Raw genomic sequence first — 23,270 nt, 5'->3', positions numbered from 1 at the left:
TTTCTCATATATTATTTACAGGTTATACAAAGAAATAAAACTCTTTATTTCACAAGGTAATCATTAATGTGATATAGTACAATGTTCTCATTACAGCTTCCTTCAAACCAGCAGCTTCTGCTCACAGAAGAAGGCGTAGTGGTTGTGACAGTCGATGTCATCAAGCTCACCTGTTCTGGTAACAGAGCCACAGTCCTGCCCAGGATCCAAATTACTTTGACCATAATTATCAGGCGCGCCAGGTGCCCATTTGGCGTAACCCTGGTGTTTCAGTGGCTCTCCTGAAAAGAGCCAAGAATTACAAATACACGTCACTCGGTCTATAAATAATAGGCATCTCATATCATCTACAGTGTTCTAGCGAAGTACTCATTTCACTGTCAAATTAAATTGTCTTAATATATCAGCAATTAGAGTGATAATTGAATAAAATATGGATTCCTTAATATTTATGAATATTTCATAAAGTTATTTATCAGATCTTTAAGAAATAATTTGTACATTAATTTTGTGGAGATGAATAGGATTTACACTACAAAATCTACAATTTATACAAACAAGAATGTTTTAATAAACTAATTTGAAGACTTATGTCAACAATGTACTCCAGATTCTCCAAGATATTTTTCAGAAAGTGTTCAATTCTAATCAATAGCCTTCATTCTTTTCCTAACTTCTTTAATTCTTTTCTAAATATACGTTTATCCTTTTAAACTTACTCTCGTCAAAGAAACGAGCTTATTACGATATAAACATGTAACTAAAATATCCACTCATGTAAAATGTCATCCAAATATCTTTGGAAGTGTTTGAATTATGTGAATTTATTAAAGTTTCAAAACAGGAGCAACAAATACTTGACAGGGTGGGACGCAGAAATTGCCATACCTGGACATATACAAGCATACTTTTCTGAAGTAGTGGAGATAATTATATATTTGCACCAGATTAACGGAGAAGAATGATAAAGTATGAAAGAAGCCTTAGATTACTAGTGTGAAAATTCCGACCTTCCTTTTTTCTCTACCACACAATAGATATACCATAACTTTATTGTGTGACCGATTGTGGAGTTTTGACTTCAACATTTTGGGTGAATACCGAATGTGTTATTGTAGATTTTTGTGTATGCCAACATCAGTCGAATTGGAGTAAGAGAAGAAACTCCTTATGTCAATATAAAATCAAAGTAACTCGAGTGGGTTTGAATCTACAACATTCCGATCCGAATGGTGACCTCGACCTCTTATCGGTAGAGGCAAATATATGCAACAACTAAAGGTACGTTTTAAACAATAATATTGTTATTAATAGTAGAAGCGAATTCACCCAATTTTGGAAGACGTTAAGCAAATAACTCAGTTAATTTTAGGTTCTTCTTGTTGTTCTAATAGGCTTTCATTCTTTCCGAGAAGGCTTTTTCACGTTCTTCCGACCACTTTGGTCTGTACTGTTGTTGTTGTTGTTGTTGTTGTTGTGGTTGCTCTGATGTAGCTTCCCAATTGCTTACTTTGTGTCTAAAGGTGTCTCTTATTAAAATGTCTGTTAAACTTATGTTTTGATGTTCTAAAGTGAGGTTACATAATCTATTATCCTTTTTTTTCAATCGGTTTTCTGGTAATCTAGTGAGATGACCGAAGAATTTCATTCGTATCTACCTAGTGTCAATTTTCATGTTTGAGGACTTTTCTGTAGTCATGATTGACTGTAAGCTGTAACCATCTTGGGTGTATCTTGCTCCTAATATTTTCCTGATTATCCTTTTCTCTTCTTTTTATGATTTCTTCAAGTTATTGTTTTCTGTCGAATGCCAGTATTTCACGTACATAAAATTTGCCTAAATTTTGTATGTCTTGACATGGAATTTTTGTTGTAGGTGTTTTGGACTAGCCCTAATGCCTTTTTATTTTTTTGGAGACGAGTTTCTTGTGAGATATTTTCAAGGCCTCTCGGTTCGATAAATTCTCCCACATATTTAAAGTAAGGGACCCTGTTAATTGTACCATATTTTGTTCTCAGGCCTTTGATATCTGTCTTTGAGTATAAATATTCTTATTCTTATTACTATTGCTGTTATTATGAATGTGTTATTAAATTACCTTGTGATTTAAATTAGCCTTGAATCCTGATATTAAAAGAAGTTTAAGATACTAACCGTAGATGGTTCGGTGATCTCCTTCTACATAGAGGTCGTGAAATCCAACGAGGGCTAAGTTGCTGTTGTTGGTCATCTGGAGGTTAGGTACTCCTTTGAACAAAGCAGTCAGGACCATTCCCTCGATCTGAGAGTTAATGATGGCTAAGTGGCCTCCTTCCTCGTGACAGATCCGACGGGCGTTCTCCCATGTTGTGCCTGTAGTGTGGAACTTGTAGTAGCCAACGTCTTTGAACAGCTCGTAGCCGGGTCCAGGATGTTTTCTGGGTTCTGTAAAAGAGGGTGAAGTCTCAATATTGTACTGTGATTTTGTACTATCAATAAAGTAGGTTGAACTCAAGGCATATATGTATCGTTCCAATACATTACGGGTGTCAAACATTGCCCGCTGTACGCACAATATCTGTGCTAGAATAGTCTGCGCACGGAGGCTTGTACGTCCCTGCGTTGCTGACTCAGGACTGTGCAAGCCTACCGACGTCAGGCTCCAGTTATCTGTTTTGCTCTACGAGTAATGGTTGAAACAGGTCGAGTGAAAGCGTTGATGGTGAACGGAAAACATTTTCCAAATACAACGAGGAATACCTCCTATTACATAACAGCGCGGGCAAGCCCCACTACCCAGCTGTGACACATACCTTCCAGAATTCTCACGAGACAGCGAGGGGGCTTACGTCAGCCAGAAAGGCTGCGATATATAGACCAAGGTCAGGAACCACTCTTGTAGTGTGATTGCTGCCTTGGAGACTGATTACCTCGGATCGAGTAGGGAGTATTTCAGTCGCCTTGAAAAAGAATTCTGCAATGTATTCGGCAAACTGTACATAACTTACAGAAAACAATAACAATGTTCAACCCGGAACATAAACTAAATAATTCTATACACCGTGGAAGCTTCACCTGTAAGATACAACGAGGAATAGTTATTAATTTTATTAAGCCGTGATCATGACGGAAGCATATTACCTACTACGTAAAACACACATCATATGTAAGAATTTGAATTTGTATTAGTAGTATTTATTTACCCCAATTTTATTCAGAAATATGGAAGGTCTAGACAAAATGGTGAGCCCCATCTTCATATACAATATTTCCTAGGGCTAACTTAAGATGAGATATTATTTACAATACTAGCGAATGTACCCGTGCTTTGCTACGGTATTCTATATTGTATTCGAATATCGAAGTAAATAGTGTACATGCAGTAAATAAGATTGTTTTAAAATAGCATGTCTCTTAGCGTTATCCGAGAAAGAGCATGGGGAGGTCCCCGTACGTTGTTTCCAATGTAAAATGTTTGTTACGGATTTGTGATATAACGGCAGGCTCACTTGCCTACTGCCATTCACAATCGAGTTGGGAAGTTTACATTATAATTGCAGGCCCCATTGCCTACTACGCGGACAGAATCGATTTGGGGAGTTTTCGTTAAAATGGCAGCCCCCTTTCCTACTTCCAGACAGATTACAGTTGAGGAGTTTCTATTATAATGGTAGGCAATTACCCTATTATCACTCGAAATTGAGTTGTAGAGTTATCATTATAATACCAGGCCCATTTTTCTACTGCCAGCGAGCTTACTGCCAGTCACACAAAGTTTGTGAGTTTCCATCAAAATAGCAGGCCACTATGCCTAATGCCAGTCACATTTTAGATTAAGACATTTCTTTATAAGGGCGGGCACCCTTGCCTACTGCCAAACACAATCGGGTAGGGGAGTTTTAAAGAAAACTGCATGCTCACTTGCCTTCTGCAAGTCAAATCGAGAAGGGAACTATTCATTACAATTGTAGGCCTTCCTTACTAATGACAGTTACACAGGAGTTGGAGAAGGAACCCTTTCCTACTGCCAGTCAAAGTCGGTGTGGGGAGTACTGATTACAATATCAGACCCACCCTTTCTCGATCGCTAAAAATCGACATCAGTGAATATATATAGATCGACATACGAAAGTATATGCGTGTTTACAATATTGAAGACCTTCATTTACAGATTAACTGCTACTAAACGTACGTCATATCGACAAAGGATTATACCATAAGACACGCCGGATTTAGTGGCCTAAATGGCTGGTCCTATGATATGTCATCTATTCTTGGGTCAGATTGAGTTAGAAACGTGGAACAGGGTTGTAAGATTATCTCACATTGCATTACTTTTCGGATAATTATGTGACAGCTACATACATAGGATTTAGCTCACATATGGCTACTGGGTGGGCCAATTTTCGTGAAGAGTTTGATGATTCTGTATTTCATATAAGTAAATGAAAGTATGAATTATGCATGTGAAAATTCCAAATTGACTTAACGTCGATTAATAGAAAAAAATCAAACGTAAAAGGGATACAGATACGGCAAAAAGTCATAAGACCAAGGTTGTAGATCATTCCAAATTGAACGGAGATTGTGCAATCCGTTATGTGATAGGAATTTCCGAAGGTCTGCACCATCATTAAAATTGCCTGCATATTTCGATATTCTTCGGGGATAAAAAGTGAAAAATGTAATGATTTATGATATTTTCCGTTCGTTACAGGCTAAAACGTATAATTTTGTCAAATTTCAATTCTTTTTCTTCTGGCAGATTATGCCGCAATCTGGATTTTGGGTGAGGCGGGTAAATATTAGGACTTTCAGAAAACTAAACCAAAATTATGGAGATGGTCATTATTACCCCTTAAACGGAAAGCTGTACGAAAATTTCGCCAAAATAGTCAGTGTAGAGGCACACAGTCGTTACGATTTGATTTATATAGATAAGGAATCTGCTCCATGTAAAACACCTTTTGGGCTATGTCCGCTGGACTTAACCTGCAAAAGTGACCATTCATTATATCTCCCTTATTAATCCTCCTGACGAAAAAATGTACATGAAAAAAGGTTTAGAGGTGGAATTCCATCACGTTTGGTCGATTTCCAGTCAGGTTGGTCTTGTTCTGTATATATTGTGGAAGAGTAAAATCACCTTTTCGGTTCCCTATAAACCGCCAGTCCATTCCAGAACATGAAATTTTATTTACGTTTAAAAACTCCCTTTGGACAGGTGGATGCTAAATATAAATTTTGGTTCGAATGTCTTCAGTAGTTTTCAAGTTGTAAGGAATACGCTTTACACGCACCCGCTCGTGAGTCAAGTCCGATTGGACTTGTACAGAAATACGGTCCGTTAATGATATCTCCCTTATCAATCCTCGTATCGAAATGATGCACATGAGAAAAAAGGTTTAGAAATCAATTTCTACCAAGGTAAGTAGATTTCCATTAAGTTTGGTTGTGTATATTTTGTGGAAGTGCAAAATCACTGTTTCGGTTTCGTATAAACCCCCAGTCATTTCAGGGATTTAGAAACAATATTTGCCCTAAAACCTATCAAGGACAGGTGTATTCTAAATATGAGTCTTGGTGGAAATACATCCAGTAGTTTGTAGCACTCGCGTACATACGGCGTAATTAAGGAAGAAAATAATACAGTTAAGAAAGTTGAAAGTAATAGAAAATGGATTATAACTGAGGACAGCCGGATAACGACAAATATGTAAATGCCAAGTGAATGTATTGGAAAATCAAATGCCCCTCAATAAATTATGCTAGTGTGAGTTATGGATATAATAAAGCGGTAACACAGGAGAAATTTAGGTCCACTGATTCTTAGGTAAACAAATAATAAGAAGATGACTAATGGTGTTATTACTTAATCTATTCGAAGGCGGTTATAACATCCAACGATATTCCGCCAATATCCCGCAGATAGGCCGATTGACGCCTCTCTTGCCTTCTACCCGAGGAACAACCACGAATTTAAAAGCATGATGAGGAAAATGGTAATACGTTACTTCCCTGCTGGCATGCAGTCAGAGACGTTGTCATGGTAACCTGTAGGTTCGTTGTCGGTCTGTCGGTCACTCAATGCAGAGCATGATACCAGCGGAAAATTGTAAATTTCTCCGTTATGTGAAGAGTAAGGTAAATTATGAACATAACGAAAGTTGTTTATAATGAAGAGACGTTTCACGTACGGTAAACGAAGTTTACAGAAAATCAACAGTATAAGAGAAAATGGAGGAAAACCATTCTGATTTTCCTATAAACCCCCGTCTGTTCAAAGATTTTAAAATGATATGCATATGGAAACCTTCCCCGGGATGAGTATACTCTAAATATGAAGTTTGGTTGTGATATATCCAGCCGTTTCGAAGTGATGGTGGAAAAACCATTCTGATTTTCCTATAAACCCCCGGTCTATTCAAAGATTTTAAAACAATATGCATATCGAAACCTTCCCCGAGATGAGTATACTCTAAATATGAAGTTTAGTTGAGATATATCCAGCCGTTTCGACGTGATGGTGGAAAAACCATTCTGGTTTTCCTATAAACCCCCCGTCTATTCAAAGATTTTAAAATGATGTGCATATAGCAACCTTCCCCGGGATGAGTATACTCTAAATATGAAGTTTGGTTGTGATCTATCCAGCCGTTTCGACGTGATGGTGGAAAAACCACTCTGGTTTTCCTATAAACCCCCCGAGTATTGAAAGATTTTAAAATGATATGCATATCGAAACCTTCCCCGGGATGAGTATACTCTAAATATGAAGTTTGGTTGAGAACTATCCAGCCGTTTCGACGTGATGGTGGAACAGACAAACAAACAGACAAACAGACACGAAACGTAAAAACCACCGATTCGGTCTTGAGTTTACCTAAAACGGATAAATATCTGAAAAATTGGCAAAACAAAAGAAATTACAGACTGCGGACCCCCTACAATTTTATTTATATAGATTACATTACTTTTCGGATAATTATATGACAGCTACATGAGGAACAACCACGAATTTAAAAGCATGATGAGGTAAATGGCAATACGTTACTTCCCTGCTGGCATGCAGTCAGAGACGTTGCCATGGTAACCTGTAGGTTCGTTGTCGGTCTGTCGGTCACTCAATGCAGAGCATGATACCAGCGGAAACTTGTAATTTCTCCGTCATGTGAAGAGTAAGGTAAATTATGAACATAACAAAAGTTGTTTATAATGAAGAGACGTTTCATGTACGGTAAACGAAGTTTACAGAAAATCAATAGAATAAGAGAAAATGGAGGAAAACCATTCTGGTTTTCCTATAAACCCCCCATCTATTCAAGGATTTTAAAATGATATGCACATTGAAACCTTCCCCGGGATGAGTATACTCTAAATATGAAGTTTGGTTGAGACCTATCCAGCCGTTTCGACGTGATGGTGGAAAAACCATTCTGGTTTTCCTATAAACCCCCTGTGTAGTCAAGGATTTTAAAATGATATGCATATCTAAACCTTCCCCGGGACGAGTATACTCTAAATGTGTAGTTTGGTTGAGATTTATCCAGCCGTTTCGACGTGATGGTAGAACAGACAAAGAGACAAACAGACAAACAAACAGACACGAAACGTAAAAACCACCGATTCGGCGTTGAGTTGACCTAAAACGGATAAATATCTGAAAAATTGGCAAAACAAAAGAAATTACAGACAGCGGACCCCCTACAATTTTATTTATATAGATTTGCAGAGTTTACAAAGTTTATAAACTACTTCAATAGTACTCTGCACAATATATATGTACGTACATATGTAGTGTATTCAGCCCAAAGGCCGATTTGATCATAGCTCCACCAACAGCTGTTATAGATAGCCTAGGTGTCACTGAAGAGTCATGTTAGGGAAATAAGGAGTGAGGTAGTTTCCTCACCGGGCCAGTTGTTGGTTATCAGCCTGCCAAGCCCACTGACATGCATGCACCAACCGATCAAATGAGCGATGTTTTCACACCATTCATGACAAGGAATGGCTGCTTAACGAGTGGTATTACTAGCATCGCTCATACCTCGGTCACCTTCATATTGTCAAAGCCAAGGATGAGACTGATATAGGTCAATAAAATTAACAAATTTATTCTAGCCCATACGAGGAGACAAAGTGAACAGTAAACACTACATCTCGCCTGCACATATATACTTTATTTCTTACTCCTCGTTCATTCTGTCTGTCGATAGTTAACTAATCGTTCATTCATTCTATCATTCCTGAACTCGCATACTTCCTTTCACTCTACCAGTTTGACCTTCACTCATTCCTTTCTCACGCCAAAGGAAACCCTTCTGAAAGGCAGACGTACGGGCGAAAGGCGGACAAAGGGTAACTCCTTCACCTCTCTGAGCTGAGCCCTAACCTACCGATAGACGTTGGAAGGGATGAATTTGTACAGAATTAGAGTGGGATTTCCGGAAAAGGATCAGGCCAGTTTGTTTGGCTATTGTGTCAATGGAGGGTAACCTTATTGGTTGGGAGGGTGAGTGACGGTTAATTAACCTTTCGGCGCGCTGTTGTACTCTCCGCAGCTCACTCATATTCTGCACTGTTGTGGGATGCTAAACAGGTTTATTATACGACAGTACGGCCCGAACCATGCAAAGGTAGGCTGATTTTATTGCTCGAAGACTGAACCCAACACTCTCACATTTCTACACAGGAACCCAAGGATTTTTGTTACCTTGCACCTTGCCTCTTCACACTGTATATGCCACTTCAAATTGTCGCAGATTGTTATGCCAAGGATTTTGAAACTATTGCACTGGAGAATGTTATGTTTCTCTAGTTTATAACCATTCGTGTGTGAAGTGCATCATCCTTGTGACTACAAGAGGATCACAGGAGAGTCTTAACAGACGAATATTCTAATGGTGTTCAATCTGCGAATATATTAATGGAACAGTTTCTAAAAGCATGATGCTTTGCTGCAGAAGTGATATAGTAGCGGCGTTAATCGACATTATTGTGCTTTGTAATTGTCCACAGGAGAGTTTAATATGTGAAGCCCTTAAAAGTAAATTCCTTGTATTATATACCTCATTGCTCGTGGTAACCTTTTAAAGTAATTATTTAATTTCCTGGTACGCGGCGAATAAAACGCATATTGTTTCTTGCACTTTATGAAAATACCGTGTTGAATACAGTTATGTATCCCCTTAGGCTATGTGAAAGCATGGAGTACTGTAGTTAAGAAATCTAATGTACGCCCCTCCAGGCTTGCACTATCTGATAACGCACGGGAAAAGCGCTCGTAGCCGCTTGACATGCCTGCGAATATATGAGTTACTATATACGCCAGAAAAATCAATTAAATCATTAACCATTGCAGGATTGAAAGTGTTATAAATGGACACTGAAATTTCGCGTATTACGCCCCCTTAATAATAAAAAACCACCGTCGGTGGTACATATGTAACATACTATAAGACGGTTACAAACTTTGAACATATAACTAACATCAGCAGGATGGTTCATTCAACCCTCTATCCCCTAATGTGTCATAAGATTGTTCATGCACTCAATCTTAAATTAGAACGCTTACAAACACTTATATTCACAAATTTTGACTACTGTGACAGCGTAGTTATTGACGTAACTTGTGAATAAGCATCAACATATATATTAAAAAACATTTAGAAAAATTCCGAATTTCTACCAACAAAAGTTTCACGGGTACATAGATTAGGAAATTATAACATTGGTGATATAGAACATTTTAACTCCCTTTGGTAAAGTGTTCTATTGCATGATTTAAAGGTGCATCTACATCCCCTTCGCCTTTGAATTTCTTTGAAACTTAAAACCATTCCCTAAAATCAAATCTCACTTCCAGCTGAAATTTGATGAATGGTGTCCGTTGCAGGTTGGAACATTTCACCATACATACTGATGACATGACAAGCGAAAAGCACACACAGTTTCGTCAGAGAAGTAAGCATTCTCAACACTTGCAAGTAATGGAAAGAGCAACCAAGGGACATATTCATTAAACAGATACACACTACGGAATAAGCACAATACAGGTAAGCGGATGAAAAGTGAGTAATAGAAAGATGAAAAATCTTTATACAAAAGCGACTTCATATATACGGTCTGTCTCATCATCGATTGCTTCTAAGCTCGCGTCAAGTTCGTACCTTCGTTCCTTTTCCCCTCTTTGCGTTCATCTTGTGTTCCTAATCTTTAACAACCTGTATTCACCGTTATCGGATTTCCTATGCCGCTTTCTTCCCTTACCCCATACTTCCCATATCAGTGCTGAAGATCTGTCACTGCGTTTCTCAAGGAATGCTGATGCTGGCACTATTGACGAAGCTGGGAAGCAAGCCAGCTCGTTTGGAGCTAAGAGGAAATTGATGTAGAGTAACAGGAACTGATGAAGTGACACCCAGTCTCTGTGAAGACAGCAGTATTCAAATGTGTGGAGATGATCCTCCTGCTTTGTGTTTCAATGTTTGTCCTCTTCTGTTTTCTCAATTGCACCTTTGCCGACCACTGACCCTCCATTGTGCTTACCACACTAAGCGTTCCTATCACTCCATATATGATTTGTTTCTTTGTTGTTAGCGATGAGTTTTGACGAGGATAAGGAAGCTCTGTGTTTACAACAAAATGCTTTGAGCACAACTGATTTATATTCAGAATTTTCCACCGAATGGAGCTAATATACACCGTTCCACATAACCGTTCAAGAAAAGATATTACCCTGTCATGTAGACGGTAGAAGATGAAGATCTTGGCTATACTACGTACTCGTGTAGGATAGTATTAGACAACAGAGCAGTTTTTCAGCATCGGCAATTATAGACATGGTTTCATCACATTGGCTATCGATGTCAGGGGAGACCTGACACGGCCTATTAATTACGAAAAAGGCGTGGCCTACCTCAAGCAAGGAATATTTGTATGAATGTATACTCACCTCAAAAATAGATAACTCTGACCATGTTTCTGAAGGCATGAGTATTGAATAAGACATTGAACATCGGGGGTTTCGGTACGGAACATTGCGTGATTGCAAGTGAAGTGAAATATTTGTAGGCCAATTGAGGACCAGGAAGCAGCGTCCATCATCGACGATTAATTTAACAAGGGTCACTACAACATCACCATACATTCTAGTATGGCTGAAAAGTGTGTGTTTTTGTATTTGCTCCATCCTGAGTTTGAAGAAAATTGCCCATTGCTTGAAATAACTTACCTCCTGAGATGTAACATAGAAAATATTTAGTGAATATCTGCAAAAGCCTCACAAGAAAATACACTACTGAATACACTGATTGCTTTATAAGTATAATCACGAATCCATACTTGTGCCTTTAGGAGGTTTCTTCTCGTCCTGTAAGCTGCGGAAAGCACTCGCACTGTTGTCTACTGATCCAGGTGGTGGGTACAATCTGCAAGAGATATGTATTACCAACATGAAGTACTTGCACGAAATATTGTAAATTCCCCTATTGTAGACATGTATGAAAGAATTAGGAATGATTTCGGAATGGTGCCGGGAAATCATGCAAAGTATTAAGAACGTTCATATTTTTTTCAATTTCTCATTATGTGACATAACAGAAAATGATTTCAATACTATCACTACTACATCAATACTAGAATGTAAAATATGTTTTGCTCCATTGTCAGATTTATTTTTAAATACACACCTCAAAATATTTCACCACCTGTACTTTTGTGTTCGTGGAGGATGTTCGCTCTAAGAGTTGTTTCATGACATACAGACATCTGAAAGGCGTGTAACGCTACCTATTAATGGACGCGGAGGTAATACATGCAGTCTCAGAGCAATTCAGGAGAGTGCGCTGTTACTGTCACCTGTGGGCACAACGTGACAAGAGCCCCTTTAGTGCCCTGTGCAGTATGCAAACCTGACTCCACGAGCCATTACCACTTTTGACCGTACGTTCGTAGTGACATTACTTTAGCAAGGCTTCTCTGTGAGGGCAATTGCTGACGTGGGTGGTGTACACCATAATGACGTGTTCAGGACATGCAATCGTGTGGCACAAAATGTTGAAGATCGTCCTCGTCCATGGTCACCAACAGCAGCTGAGGACCGTTACATGCAAATCCTGGTTTTCAGGAACCCTGCAGACACTGCAACAGAACCATGCAATGCATTTGGGCAAGCAACTGGTAGGCTGTGTCCATGCAGACAATCACAAATCATCTCCATATGGTCCACCTACACTCAAACGTTCCTTGGTGAGCACTTGCATATACACCCCAACACCGTGGCGCCGGGTGCATATGGACGAGAAAGCACTTGGACTTGACTCTGGAAGAATGGCGGCGGGTGAGTGCCGAATGTGACTCACACAGGATAATCGTCAAGAGGAGAGTTTAGAGAGATCGAGGTAAAGCCAGACGAGTCCTGTACGCCATCTCACATGCCCATAAAGAAGGTGGATCAGTCATGTTTTGAGGCGGCATTATATATGGACATCGGGCACCCCTCATCGTCTTAGAGAGTAATATGACTGGTAGACAATATCGAAACAGAATTCTCGGACACATTGATCAACCATACCGACAACATTTCGGCGACAGATTCGTTCTGCGAGATAACAATCCGTGTTCGCACCACTTCAGTATTGTAAACCTCTTCCACAGGGAGGCCCACATCCATCGGATGGAGTGGCCTGCGCTGTATCCGGACATCAATCCCTTTGATCATGCCTGGAATTTGCTGAAACATGTAGTGCGACGAAGAACAAATCCACCTCTCATCCTGGCCGACCACCGGAGGGATGATGTCGTAGAGTGGGAGAGGATCAACCAGGATATCTTCAACCAACTTGTGGATATCATGTCACGACAGGTCCGATCATACTTCACTGCATGGGGTGGAGTAACACCATACTGAGAGGGAGAATCAGATCCCCATGTTCTATAGACGGATGCACGTTGCCGAATAATAGTGTTTGTGTTGCGCCTGTCGTTTCTTTTTCCTTACATTAATCGTGTTATGCTTGATATATGGTGTGTAGGCTCTCCCTGCAGTCATCAGCAGCCTAGAAATGCGGAACTTCAGGTGGTGAAAACTTATTTTCTTCTTTTGGGGTGTGTATTATATGCTACACTGTACAAGTGTCCTGAGAATAATAATTAATGTCTTAGTTTACACCACAATAATCAATATTCTGCTATGTGATAGCAACTCAAAGGTTCCATATGCGTGTTTTATGTATTTTTATTTTTCTATTTACTGGCAAATGTACCCGTGCTTTTCTACAGTATTCTAAACTGTATGCGGATTTTACGTAAATAACTGTACACTCAGTGAGTAGTGGGGAGGACCCCAGACGTTGCTACTGATGTAAGGTGCGCGTCGGGGACTTCGGTGATAATGGCAAGCTACTCTTTCTCCTGCCATTCACAATTGAATTCGTGAGTTACTACCATAACGGCAGACTCACTTGCCTACTGCCATTCACAATCGAGATCGGGAGTTTTTATTAAAAGGACCGAGTCCTTTTCCTAATCTCATGCACAATTGAGTTCGAGAGATTTTATCATAATCGAGAAATGCAGTTCTGTCCAACGTATATGGGATCGAGATACGAAAAACGTCATAGGACCAAAGTTGTTGATCTCTCCAAATTGAGAAACTATTGTGTTATCTGTTTTGTGATACGACTTAGGTTACTACAACGTCATTAAAATTGCCTTCATATTTCGATACTTTTCGAGGCCGAAAATTTATACATTTGAACAGCTTGGAATTTGTCTCAAAGGAAAACAGTGTCCAGATTTATTGATTAGGACTCGCATACATAAGCAGATTATTCAGGAAGAAAATAATACAGTTAAGAAAGTCGACATTAAAATTGAAAGTAGGGAAATAACTGAGGACAGCCTAATAGGGCAAATCTGTAAATACCAAGTGGATGTATTGGAAAATGAAATGACCCTCACTAAATTGCGATTATATTAGTTACGGATTTAAGAAATTGGAGAAATTTAGGCGCAGGGATTATTAAGATAAGAAGATGACATATGGTGTTATTACTTAAGCCTAAGGAGGCAAGAAATTAAATCAGAAAACAGAAGTAGAAGAGAAATACAGCAAAAATTATACATCATGCCAGAAAACGCCGTACGGTGTGAAATAATTTATTGGCTACACTCCACGGTACTGTTGCAATATTAACAGCCACCCTTAGTGCTATTCGAAGACGATTGTAACCTTTAACGTTATTCCGCAAATACCCCGCAGAATGGCAGCTTGACGTCTCTCTCATATTTTACCCAACGAACAACCACGAGTTTACAGGAATGATAACGAAAATGGCATTACGGTAATTCCCTGCTGGCAAGCAGCCAGAGATGTTGCCATAGTAACTGGTAGGCACGTTGTCGGTCTGCGAGAGTGTGAGTCATACAAGGCAGAAAATCGAAATTTTCTCCGTCATTTCAAGAGTAAGCTAAATTATGTACATAAGAAAAGTTGTTTAAAATGAAGAGATGTTTCACATATAGTGTACGGATTTTACAGAAAATCAATAGCTTAAAAGAAAATTGAAAGAACCTGTTCTCGTTTTCCTATAAACCGTATTCAGTGATTTTTAAATCATAGGCTATGTACAGTATATCGAAACCTACTCCTGGATAAGTATACTCTAAATATAGAGTTTGGTCGAGATAACTACAGTCGTTTCGACGCGATGGTGGAACAGACAAACAAACAGACACGAAAGCTAATCCACGAATACGATCTTGATCTAAAACGGATGTATATCAGAAAAATTTGTCCGAGATCTGAAAAAAAGAGACCGAACGTGTGGCCGTGCGGTTAAGGGTGCGCAGCTTTTAGGATTGCGTCCGGGAGATAGAGGGTTCTAACCCCACTGTCGGCAGCCCTGAAGATGATTTCTTGTGATTTCCAATTTTCACACCAGGCAAATGCTGAGGCTGTATCTTAATTAAGGTCACGACCGCCTATTTCCAGTTCCTATCCCTTTGTCGTCGTTAGGACCTATTTGTGCTGGTGTGACATAAGGCAAATAGTAAAATAAAGGAAAAGAAGGACATATATTTATGCATGTTAAATTTTATTCCTTGAGGTAATGATCTTGCAAGTATTAGCCATGTGTTTCTCATTCGCATTGTCTCCCCCATGAGTTTAACCAACTCGACTTGGCTTCGTGAATCTAATCAATTGTGTCCTTTGAGTTTCGTAAATAGATCACAAAGTGGAACACGAAAGTGTAGCAGCTTTAGCCATTCCAGAGGAATCTATTTTAATAAATATTGACCGCCTGAGATTAAACGGACATCCGGGCGTTAATATGCTGGCTAGTATTTAATATACTCAACTATCTTGTTTTAGTCCATTTATTTGTCACTCGGTGTTGATTTACTATAGTTCTAAAAGTATAGAAATTGGAATTGTATTATTGCAGTTTATTTATATCTTTTTCTTTTTCTCGTCTCCACTTGCGCAGGAATAATGATCCTGCCCCGTCATTTTTTTCAAACAACATTCACAAAGAAATTTTGTTCACATGATCGATGATACGGGAAAATGTTGCTATACAGTTAAGGACTTCTTCGTACACATGCAGTCTCGCAGAATGTTTCGTAAAATATCTTTTACCAGGCAATCCTTACAAGCATAGTTTCAGGATATCTTTAACGGTCTAGTCAGTTTTAATCCGAGCCTCAGTAATGCTCCTACTGTACCTAGTTCAGGTACAAATATAAACATCAATTTCGTTATTGTGGGCATCCTCCTAAATACGGGTGTGTTGTACCAGGAGTCTTTTGCAGAATTACTCTCCAGGCCACAACATTTTTATGCATGGAGTTTGTGACTTAACAGTTTAGGCAGTGGAAGCCAAGTACGTGTTCAAGCCGTGCCTCGTGAAAGCCTTTCTAGGACCTAGCGAGAGTTTCTGATATTAATATGGGCAAACCTTTAAAGATTGGTGTGAATTCCCTCGGATTCGTTGTAAACCATTCTTATGATCTACAGTTCTTGTACTTAAAGCTTATGGACATCTTCAACGGTTTGGGCAGCCTAATCCGAGAAAGTACTCGTATGCCGTTACCTCCTGAGAGTTGTTCCCCATAAACCTTTTCTGTTCTGCTTCCTATCATCATATTACAATATTTGATACGCGAAACCATTCCTAGTCCTCTAGGCAAGAACAGCGGAATCCACATTAAAACAGCGGTTCTCCTCTTATAATGGAACAGTGATACGTACATGAATACAAACAGACTGATGTTGAGTTTTATATATATACTTACCCAAGTTCCTTTTCGCAGAAAAAAGAGTGGCGTATTTCACAGAAGAGATCATTTAGTCCTCCATTACGATGCACTGAGCCACAGTCTTCTCCTGAGTTCACATCATTCTGCCACAAATTGTTTATCTCACCTGCTTTCCAAATGCGTCCAAAACCCAAACTAGCTAGTGGCTCGCCTGAAAATTGAAAACATCCGAAATTCACTTTAATGAACTTTCACCGGTCTTGTCTTGTGATAAAATAAAATATATTGCTTAAATGAAGTACAGTCAAAGATCGAATCATTAATGGATGTTTATATATCGAAAATAATAGAAAAGTAGTTCTATGACTAAGATAGTACAAAGCAAATTAAAAGTCTTAAACATAATGGTTTTGAAGAAAAGCCTTATCCGTGACGGTGAATTAATTCTTTATGAAATAATAAAATTCGTTATCAGTCACAGGTTTTTTAAGTGATTAATTTACAGAGATTTTGCCCCATGGTAAGGATGAAAAATGCTATGACATACGTGCGTTCTTTTCATTACATTTACGTGAAATCTGAAATGAAATTTTCGTGAATCAAGGTCAGAACATTCGAGATAGACATGACAAAATAGCACTGGTGTTCTTTTATTTTATTTACAAGTTGCTTTACGTCGGACCGACTCAGTGGTGTGAGAATGAGAAACCACGGAAAACCATCTTCAGGGCTACCAACAGTGGGGTTCGAACCAGCTATCTCCCGAATACTGAATACTGGCCGCACTTATGCGACTGCAGCTTTCGAGCACAGTAACTGGTTTTCTATTTGAAAGTCAAGCGAATGTTGAAGTTCCTCACTAAGGGAAATGTCATTAGCCCTACCAGATGTCACTGTCACATGTCTTCTGTGGAATGATAGAAAAGGGGACTCCCCAAGTTAACATTCACCTGTGGCTGGAAGACGAGGTAAGGCTTCAATGTAATATCATGGTCGTCAGTGTTGAGGTATCCGACCCCAAAGTCGACGCAGGCCTCCATGAAATTGTCAAGACAACCATGATCGACGGGCCATGTGGACCCCTCAACAGGAACTCGCACGCCCGATCCGTCTTAAAAGAGACTGAAATCGGGGAGGACATCTATCCTCAGTACCACAGGTGGTCCTTTGCAGACGGTAGGTTCACTGTCGACATAAGTGGTATCGTTGCTTCTTAGACATTCGAGGCCAGATCTAATGATGATGTGCTTGGCGCTTCGGGGTGTCGAGCCACGTCATGTCAAGGCAGACTTATGGCGCAGAGAAAGACAGGAGGGTTTATGCTCGGATGTCAAACTGTACAGTCAAGATGCTATCCTCTAGATGGTGCTAGGTTCTTCTTGTCCTCTTCGTACTGCTATCGAGATATTAGATAGCCGTAAATCTCGTCTCTATAGAAGTTATTCGTGAGGGTCCTTTTTCAGTAGTTCTTCTGGCTTCTCTAATTTTTCTGTTGTGAAAGTGATGGTTTGAGGCTAGTAGTTTGTTTCTATCGAACAAGATGGAATGCCACAGTGTGCTGTGTGTTCGATTATAATTTAATTCTAGAGGTGCTGGAGATGTGTGCGTCTCATATGAGGCGTTCCGGAAGAGAATGGCGAATCTGCCACTGACATCTCCTTAAAATAATAACACTCCGTAAACTGAGATATGGACACATTTATTTAATTATTGATCATATACTACATTATTAAGGTATCATTAGGGTTGTAATCAGAGCAAATAAAGCCACAGAATTTATTGAATAATTGGAAATAATATATATGTGTATATCTATATTTACAAAAGAACATGTCCTGACTGACTGACGGATTCATCAACTACTGGACATAAAGAAATGAAATTTTGGTGACATTTATATTACAATTTAGGTGCTCGCTAAGGGAGGATTTTTCGATATTCCGTAGCTAAGGGGGTTAAAATGGGGGGTAAATTTTAAAATGAGTGCATCTGTATCTCAAAACTTTACATGTTTACAAATGTAAAAATTGGCATTTAGAATCTCCTTTAAAAATAAATAAACACGTATTTTTTTCGGAAAATACCAATAGGAGAAGTGAAAAAGGGTGAAAAGTGATGAATACCTTTAATGAGGGTACTTATATCTCAGAAACTGAAGATATTACAGGCCTAAAAATTGGTATTTGGGATCTCTTTTAAAAATAAGGAAACACGCTTCTTTTGTTTTTGGATAATCCAATTAATGGGGGGAGGGTGAAAAGCGGGGTGAATTTTTTAAGACGAGTGTATCTACATCTCAAACCTTTAAAAGTTTACAGAGTAAAAATTGGTATTTAGAATCTCCTTTAAAAATAAAGAAACACGTAGTTTTTTCAGGAAATCCCTATAGGAGAGGTGAAAAAAGTGTGAAAAAGCGGCTGAATACCTTTAATGAGAATATTTATATCTCAGAAACTGAATATATTACAGACCTGAAAAATTACTATTTGGGATCTCCTTTAAAAATAATGAAACACGTAATTTTTTATTTTTGGAAAATCCAATTAATGGGGGTTAAACAGCAGTGACAATTGGGGTGAATTTTTTGAAATAATATATCTACAATACGTCTCAAAAACGTAAAATGCTACAGACGTAAAGACTGGTATTTGGAATCTCCTGTAAAAGTAAAGAAACATAGGTGATTTGTTTTTGGAAACTCCACTTAAGGGGAAGTAAAAAGAGGAAACAAACCGACCGACGACCCTCATAATCACTTGAGCCGGCCACGTTTTGGGATCAGAAGCTACCGGCTGGGGATTCGTTCGCCGTCCCTACTTTACCTGTAGCTTTCGAAACAACAGCTATTTTCGATGTAGTAAGGGCAAGCACATCAGCTTTTGTCAAGCTAGTGTTAGGGGATGATCTCAGCTACCTGGAGTTACAATAAAAACAATTAACTCAAAAACATAACTTGTTACACAAGTTACCTGTAATAAATCTCATAATAGAACCGTTTTGAAGTTAATATATTAAAATTATAAAATCCTTTTTTTTAATTTGACATGTTTCGTTCGGCATAGCGAACATCATCAGCCGTTAATGTACAAAGACTAGATGAGGGCCCTGAGTTTAAAAATGATCAAATAATGTCCTCATATTAAAAGAATAACAATGTCGTAATAAAAAAGTGTATTGTATTGAATAGGTGGTTGTAAATAAAAGGATTTTATAATTTTAATAACATGTTACGGAAGTGAAAGTGGTACTTTTTTCTCTAGTAAAAATAAAAGAACATGCATTTTTGTTTTCGGAAAAGCCACTTGGGGTGGGGGTAAAAATGACTGAATATGGGATTGAATTAATTTTTATTAGGATACTGATATCTTAAAACCTGAAGATTTTACACACGTGAAATTTGGTATTTGGAATCTACTTTAAAAATAAAGAAATATGTATTTTTGTTTTCGGAAATCCACTTAAAGGGGTGGGGGGAATTGAAAATTAGTTCTTTGTATGAAGATACTATTATCTCTAAAACGAAAGATGTTGTAGACATCAAAATCGGTATTTGGAATCCGCTTTAAAATAAAGAAACACGTATTCCTTTGATTTCAGGAAATCCAATGAAGGGGTGGGGTGCAAGAAATGAAAAATTAATTGAATTAATTGTGTGAGGATACTTACATCTAATAAAAACTAATGTTGTTACAGACGTGAAAATTGGTATTGGAATCTCCTTTAAAAACAAAGAAAAACGCATTTGGGGGGGGGGAATCATCTTGGGGCGGGGGTTAAAAGGAGTTGAATACCTTTTATGAAGACACATATCTCAAAAACTGAATAAATGTTACAGTCGTGATAATTGGTATTTAGAAGATCCTTTACTAATAGAGAAACAAGTATTTTTCCAGGAAAATTCACTTATGGGGTGGGGAGTGTGAAAGGAAGGGGAAATATTGAATTATTTTTAAGGGGATACTTATATCTCAAAATTGAAGGTAACAGGCGTGAAAATTGGTAATTGGAATCTCCTTTAAACGTAAAGAAACACGCCTTCTTTTTGTTGGGGGGGGGGGGGGGGGAAATCAACTTACCGACGGTGGGGTGAAAAAGGAGTTGAGACCAATTGATTTTGTTGTTCACAATGTACTTGATTCTGAACATAAACCGATCATTTTAAATCTTTCCTGGGTTCGATTTCAAGAGCCATATTTTCCTATGGAGGACTTAAAGTTTGATTACAATAGATTATCCTGGCATATAAATAAAATTTAAACACATTTGAAATAAACATTGACTGTGCATTTGTTCACCTCGAAAATAAGGTCAATAATGCACGGAAGTATATCATTCGTGTCTCCAGAAATCCCGCGCACTTGCCTACGCGCGACAATGGTGCTGGTCACATTGTCAGAAATGACAATGGCAGCAGATGTATTTTACCGCCAAGTAGCGGTCTTGCATTTTGATGTGGGGTCCAGAACATCAATAATAATAATAATAATAATAATAATAATAATAATAATAATAATAATAATAATAATAATAATAATAATAATAATAATAACAATAATAATAATAATAATAATAATAATAATAATAATAATAATAATAATAATAATAATAATAATAATGTTCTGGACCGTCGTCAAAATGTGCTGTCCGCGCTGGAAACGGGTCCTGGCTAGGTAATGACTACGAGTGCAGTCCGGCCGTGGGTTCAGTACTGCCAAGGCACCCAAGACGACACCACGCCGGATCTCCTCAAGGATTTGATTCATATAAAAATGCTTATAGGAAAAGATGCAAAGATTTAGGGACCCAACTTACCGGTCGAAATACCTGGAGCTATCGCGGAAAGTACGAAATCGATTGCTGGAAAGAAGGACTGAAAAATGGGAGGAACTTTGCCGTCAGATAGCGAAATTTAGCGGATTATATATAAAATGTTAAGCATTCAATTACAACTTTCAGTATAATACTGTACTGCAGTGAAGCACGGGTATCTTGCTAGTATATATATACAGGGTTATTCAACTAACATGTTACACGCAAATAACTTCTAAACCATTAAAGATATCAGCATTGTGTTTTCATATTCGTAAATGGTACTCAGGGTATTGTAAAATGTCGTGCTACTTAGTCTCATGGGGTGATTAAAAACCGAGATATTGATACTAGCTCCATACTTTTAAATTGAACGGCACAAATTTATACAGCTTATTTAAAAGTTCATCTGCGTACAAGTTCAAATATGCAAGTATTTTCAAAATTGGATAATTACTCTTTGAGATATAAATAAGAACAGCATGTGCTGTTTTGCATACCGCATCAGACGGTGTGAAGTCAGGAAAGGACATATTGAGGCGCAAGCAGTTTCCTGGGAGTGAGTTCAGCCACAGGATGGGTATCAGGCATGTAAGCACCTCGTACACATGTGATGGGTTTGCAAAGTGTGTATGACAGGCGAACACATGACAGGACAGAAAGGGTTGATGTGTTTAGAACGAATAAAATAAGTACATTGCCTTGAGAGGAACATAACGAAAGCTATAATTGTCAATAGTTTTAGTGTACAGTTCATACTACTCTATGAGTTGAGAAATAAACATAACACAAAACACCGGAAGAGCTCCTTCTAGAAAAGAAAATGTTCAGAGCTGATCGTGGTGAGATAGCAGCAACACTATTACTTATGTTTTATTTTACACGCATTAATCTCCGCAGAGCTCCAGCTTGACTGTAGTAGCGTGCATTCTGGAGAGCGTAGGTTCGAGTCCTGCCTCGTCCAACCTGACACTGATTTTCATGTTGTCGCATGTTGAACACCAGGCAAATACCGGATAGGTAACTTTGTGATCGGCCACGGCCGACTTTCTTTCCAAATCCTTCCCATTCCCATCCGTCAGAAAAAAAAAACCACGCTAAACTGAGCGCAGCCTATTACATGTCAAAACAAAATAATACAACTTTAATCTCCCTTCCCCGTTGTGTGTTCGCCAGTCATACAATAACTTTGACATCCAGGGTATGTTACGGAACATCACATTATGTTTACAGTACATGCCTGGTATCCGTTCTGTGGCTGGAATCAAGGCCAGGAAGCAGCTTGCGCCTCAATATGTCCTTGCTCGACTTCACGCCGACTGATGCGGCATGCAAAACAGCGCATGTTGTTCTTATTTATATCTCAAAAAGTAATTGTCCAATTTTGAAGATACTTACATATTTGAACTTGTACGCAGATTAACTTTTAAATCAGTTATGTAAATTTGTGCCGTTCCATTTAAAAATATGGAGTTAGTATCAATATCTCGGTTTTTAATCACCTCATGAGACTACGTAGCACGTTATTTTACAAGACCCTGCGTACCATTTACGAATATGAAAACAGAATGTTGATATTTTTAATGGTTTAGAAGTTATTTGCGTGTAACATGTTAGGTGAATAACCCTATGTGTATATATGTATATATATATAAATTTGCTTTATGTCGCTCCGACACAGACAGGTGCTATGGCGACGATGGGATACGAAAGGGCTAGGAATGCTGACCGTGGCGTTCGAGCCTGCTATCTCCGGAATGCAAGTCCATAACTGTACGGCCCTAACCCCATGGCCAACTTACTCGGTCGGGAAATAATAGGTAGGTATGCCAGGCTGATTTTTATTTTGGTTGTTGCTTTTAACAACTTACTACGAATACATTACTGTGTTTGGTTTGTTACAAGGGTGGTTGCGTGATCAACTGTTAAGTTTGGAGACGGCCCGTTGGTGTGCTCCCCCTACTCTTGCGGAGCAATATGAGCATTATGAATTTGTCACACGCTATACAGTATAGTCGGGACAGTTAACTGATCCACAGTCGGCTGCAAACAAAACGCCTTTCGTTTGACCGCCTGGACCCTCGCTTGCGCAGCAGGGGCTGATTTATGACGGTAGTGGGCTCACAAACGAAAGTTCTTGTTCCACGACAGAAATCCTCTTATCTCTCTTGCCACTGCGCCTCTTATTTTAATGTACACCAGAATCTGTTTTCAGCTC

General features: G+C 38.7%; 1 protein-coding gene across 1 annotated transcript in view; it reads right to left on the bottom strand.

Annotated features, from left to right (window-relative positions):
- Positions 1-23,270, bottom strand: part of LOC136874526 (uncharacterized) — an 86,161-nt gene continuing 62,891 nt past the window's right edge. Inside the window, exons 5-8 of the mRNA XM_068227828.1 lie at positions 16,280-16,454; positions 11,324-11,409; positions 2,156-2,425; positions 1-281 (exon numbers count right to left, since the gene is read on the bottom strand). Coding sequence (XP_068083929.1) covers positions 103-281; positions 2,156-2,425; positions 11,324-11,409; positions 16,280-16,454 — 710 coding nt within the window. The 3' untranslated portion in view covers positions 1-102. The remainder of the gene's footprint in view (positions 282-2,155; positions 2,426-11,323; positions 11,410-16,279; positions 16,455-23,270) is intronic.

The sequence above is a fragment of the Anabrus simplex genome, chromosome 5 (assembly GCF_040414725.1).
Source record: "Anabrus simplex isolate iqAnaSimp1 chromosome 5, ASM4041472v1, whole genome shotgun sequence".
NCBI lineage: Eukaryota > Metazoa > Arthropoda > Insecta > Orthoptera > Tettigoniidae > Anabrus > Anabrus simplex.
The sequence above is the reverse complement of the archived record's forward strand: the minus strand, read 5'-3'. Positions and strand labels throughout refer to the sequence as shown.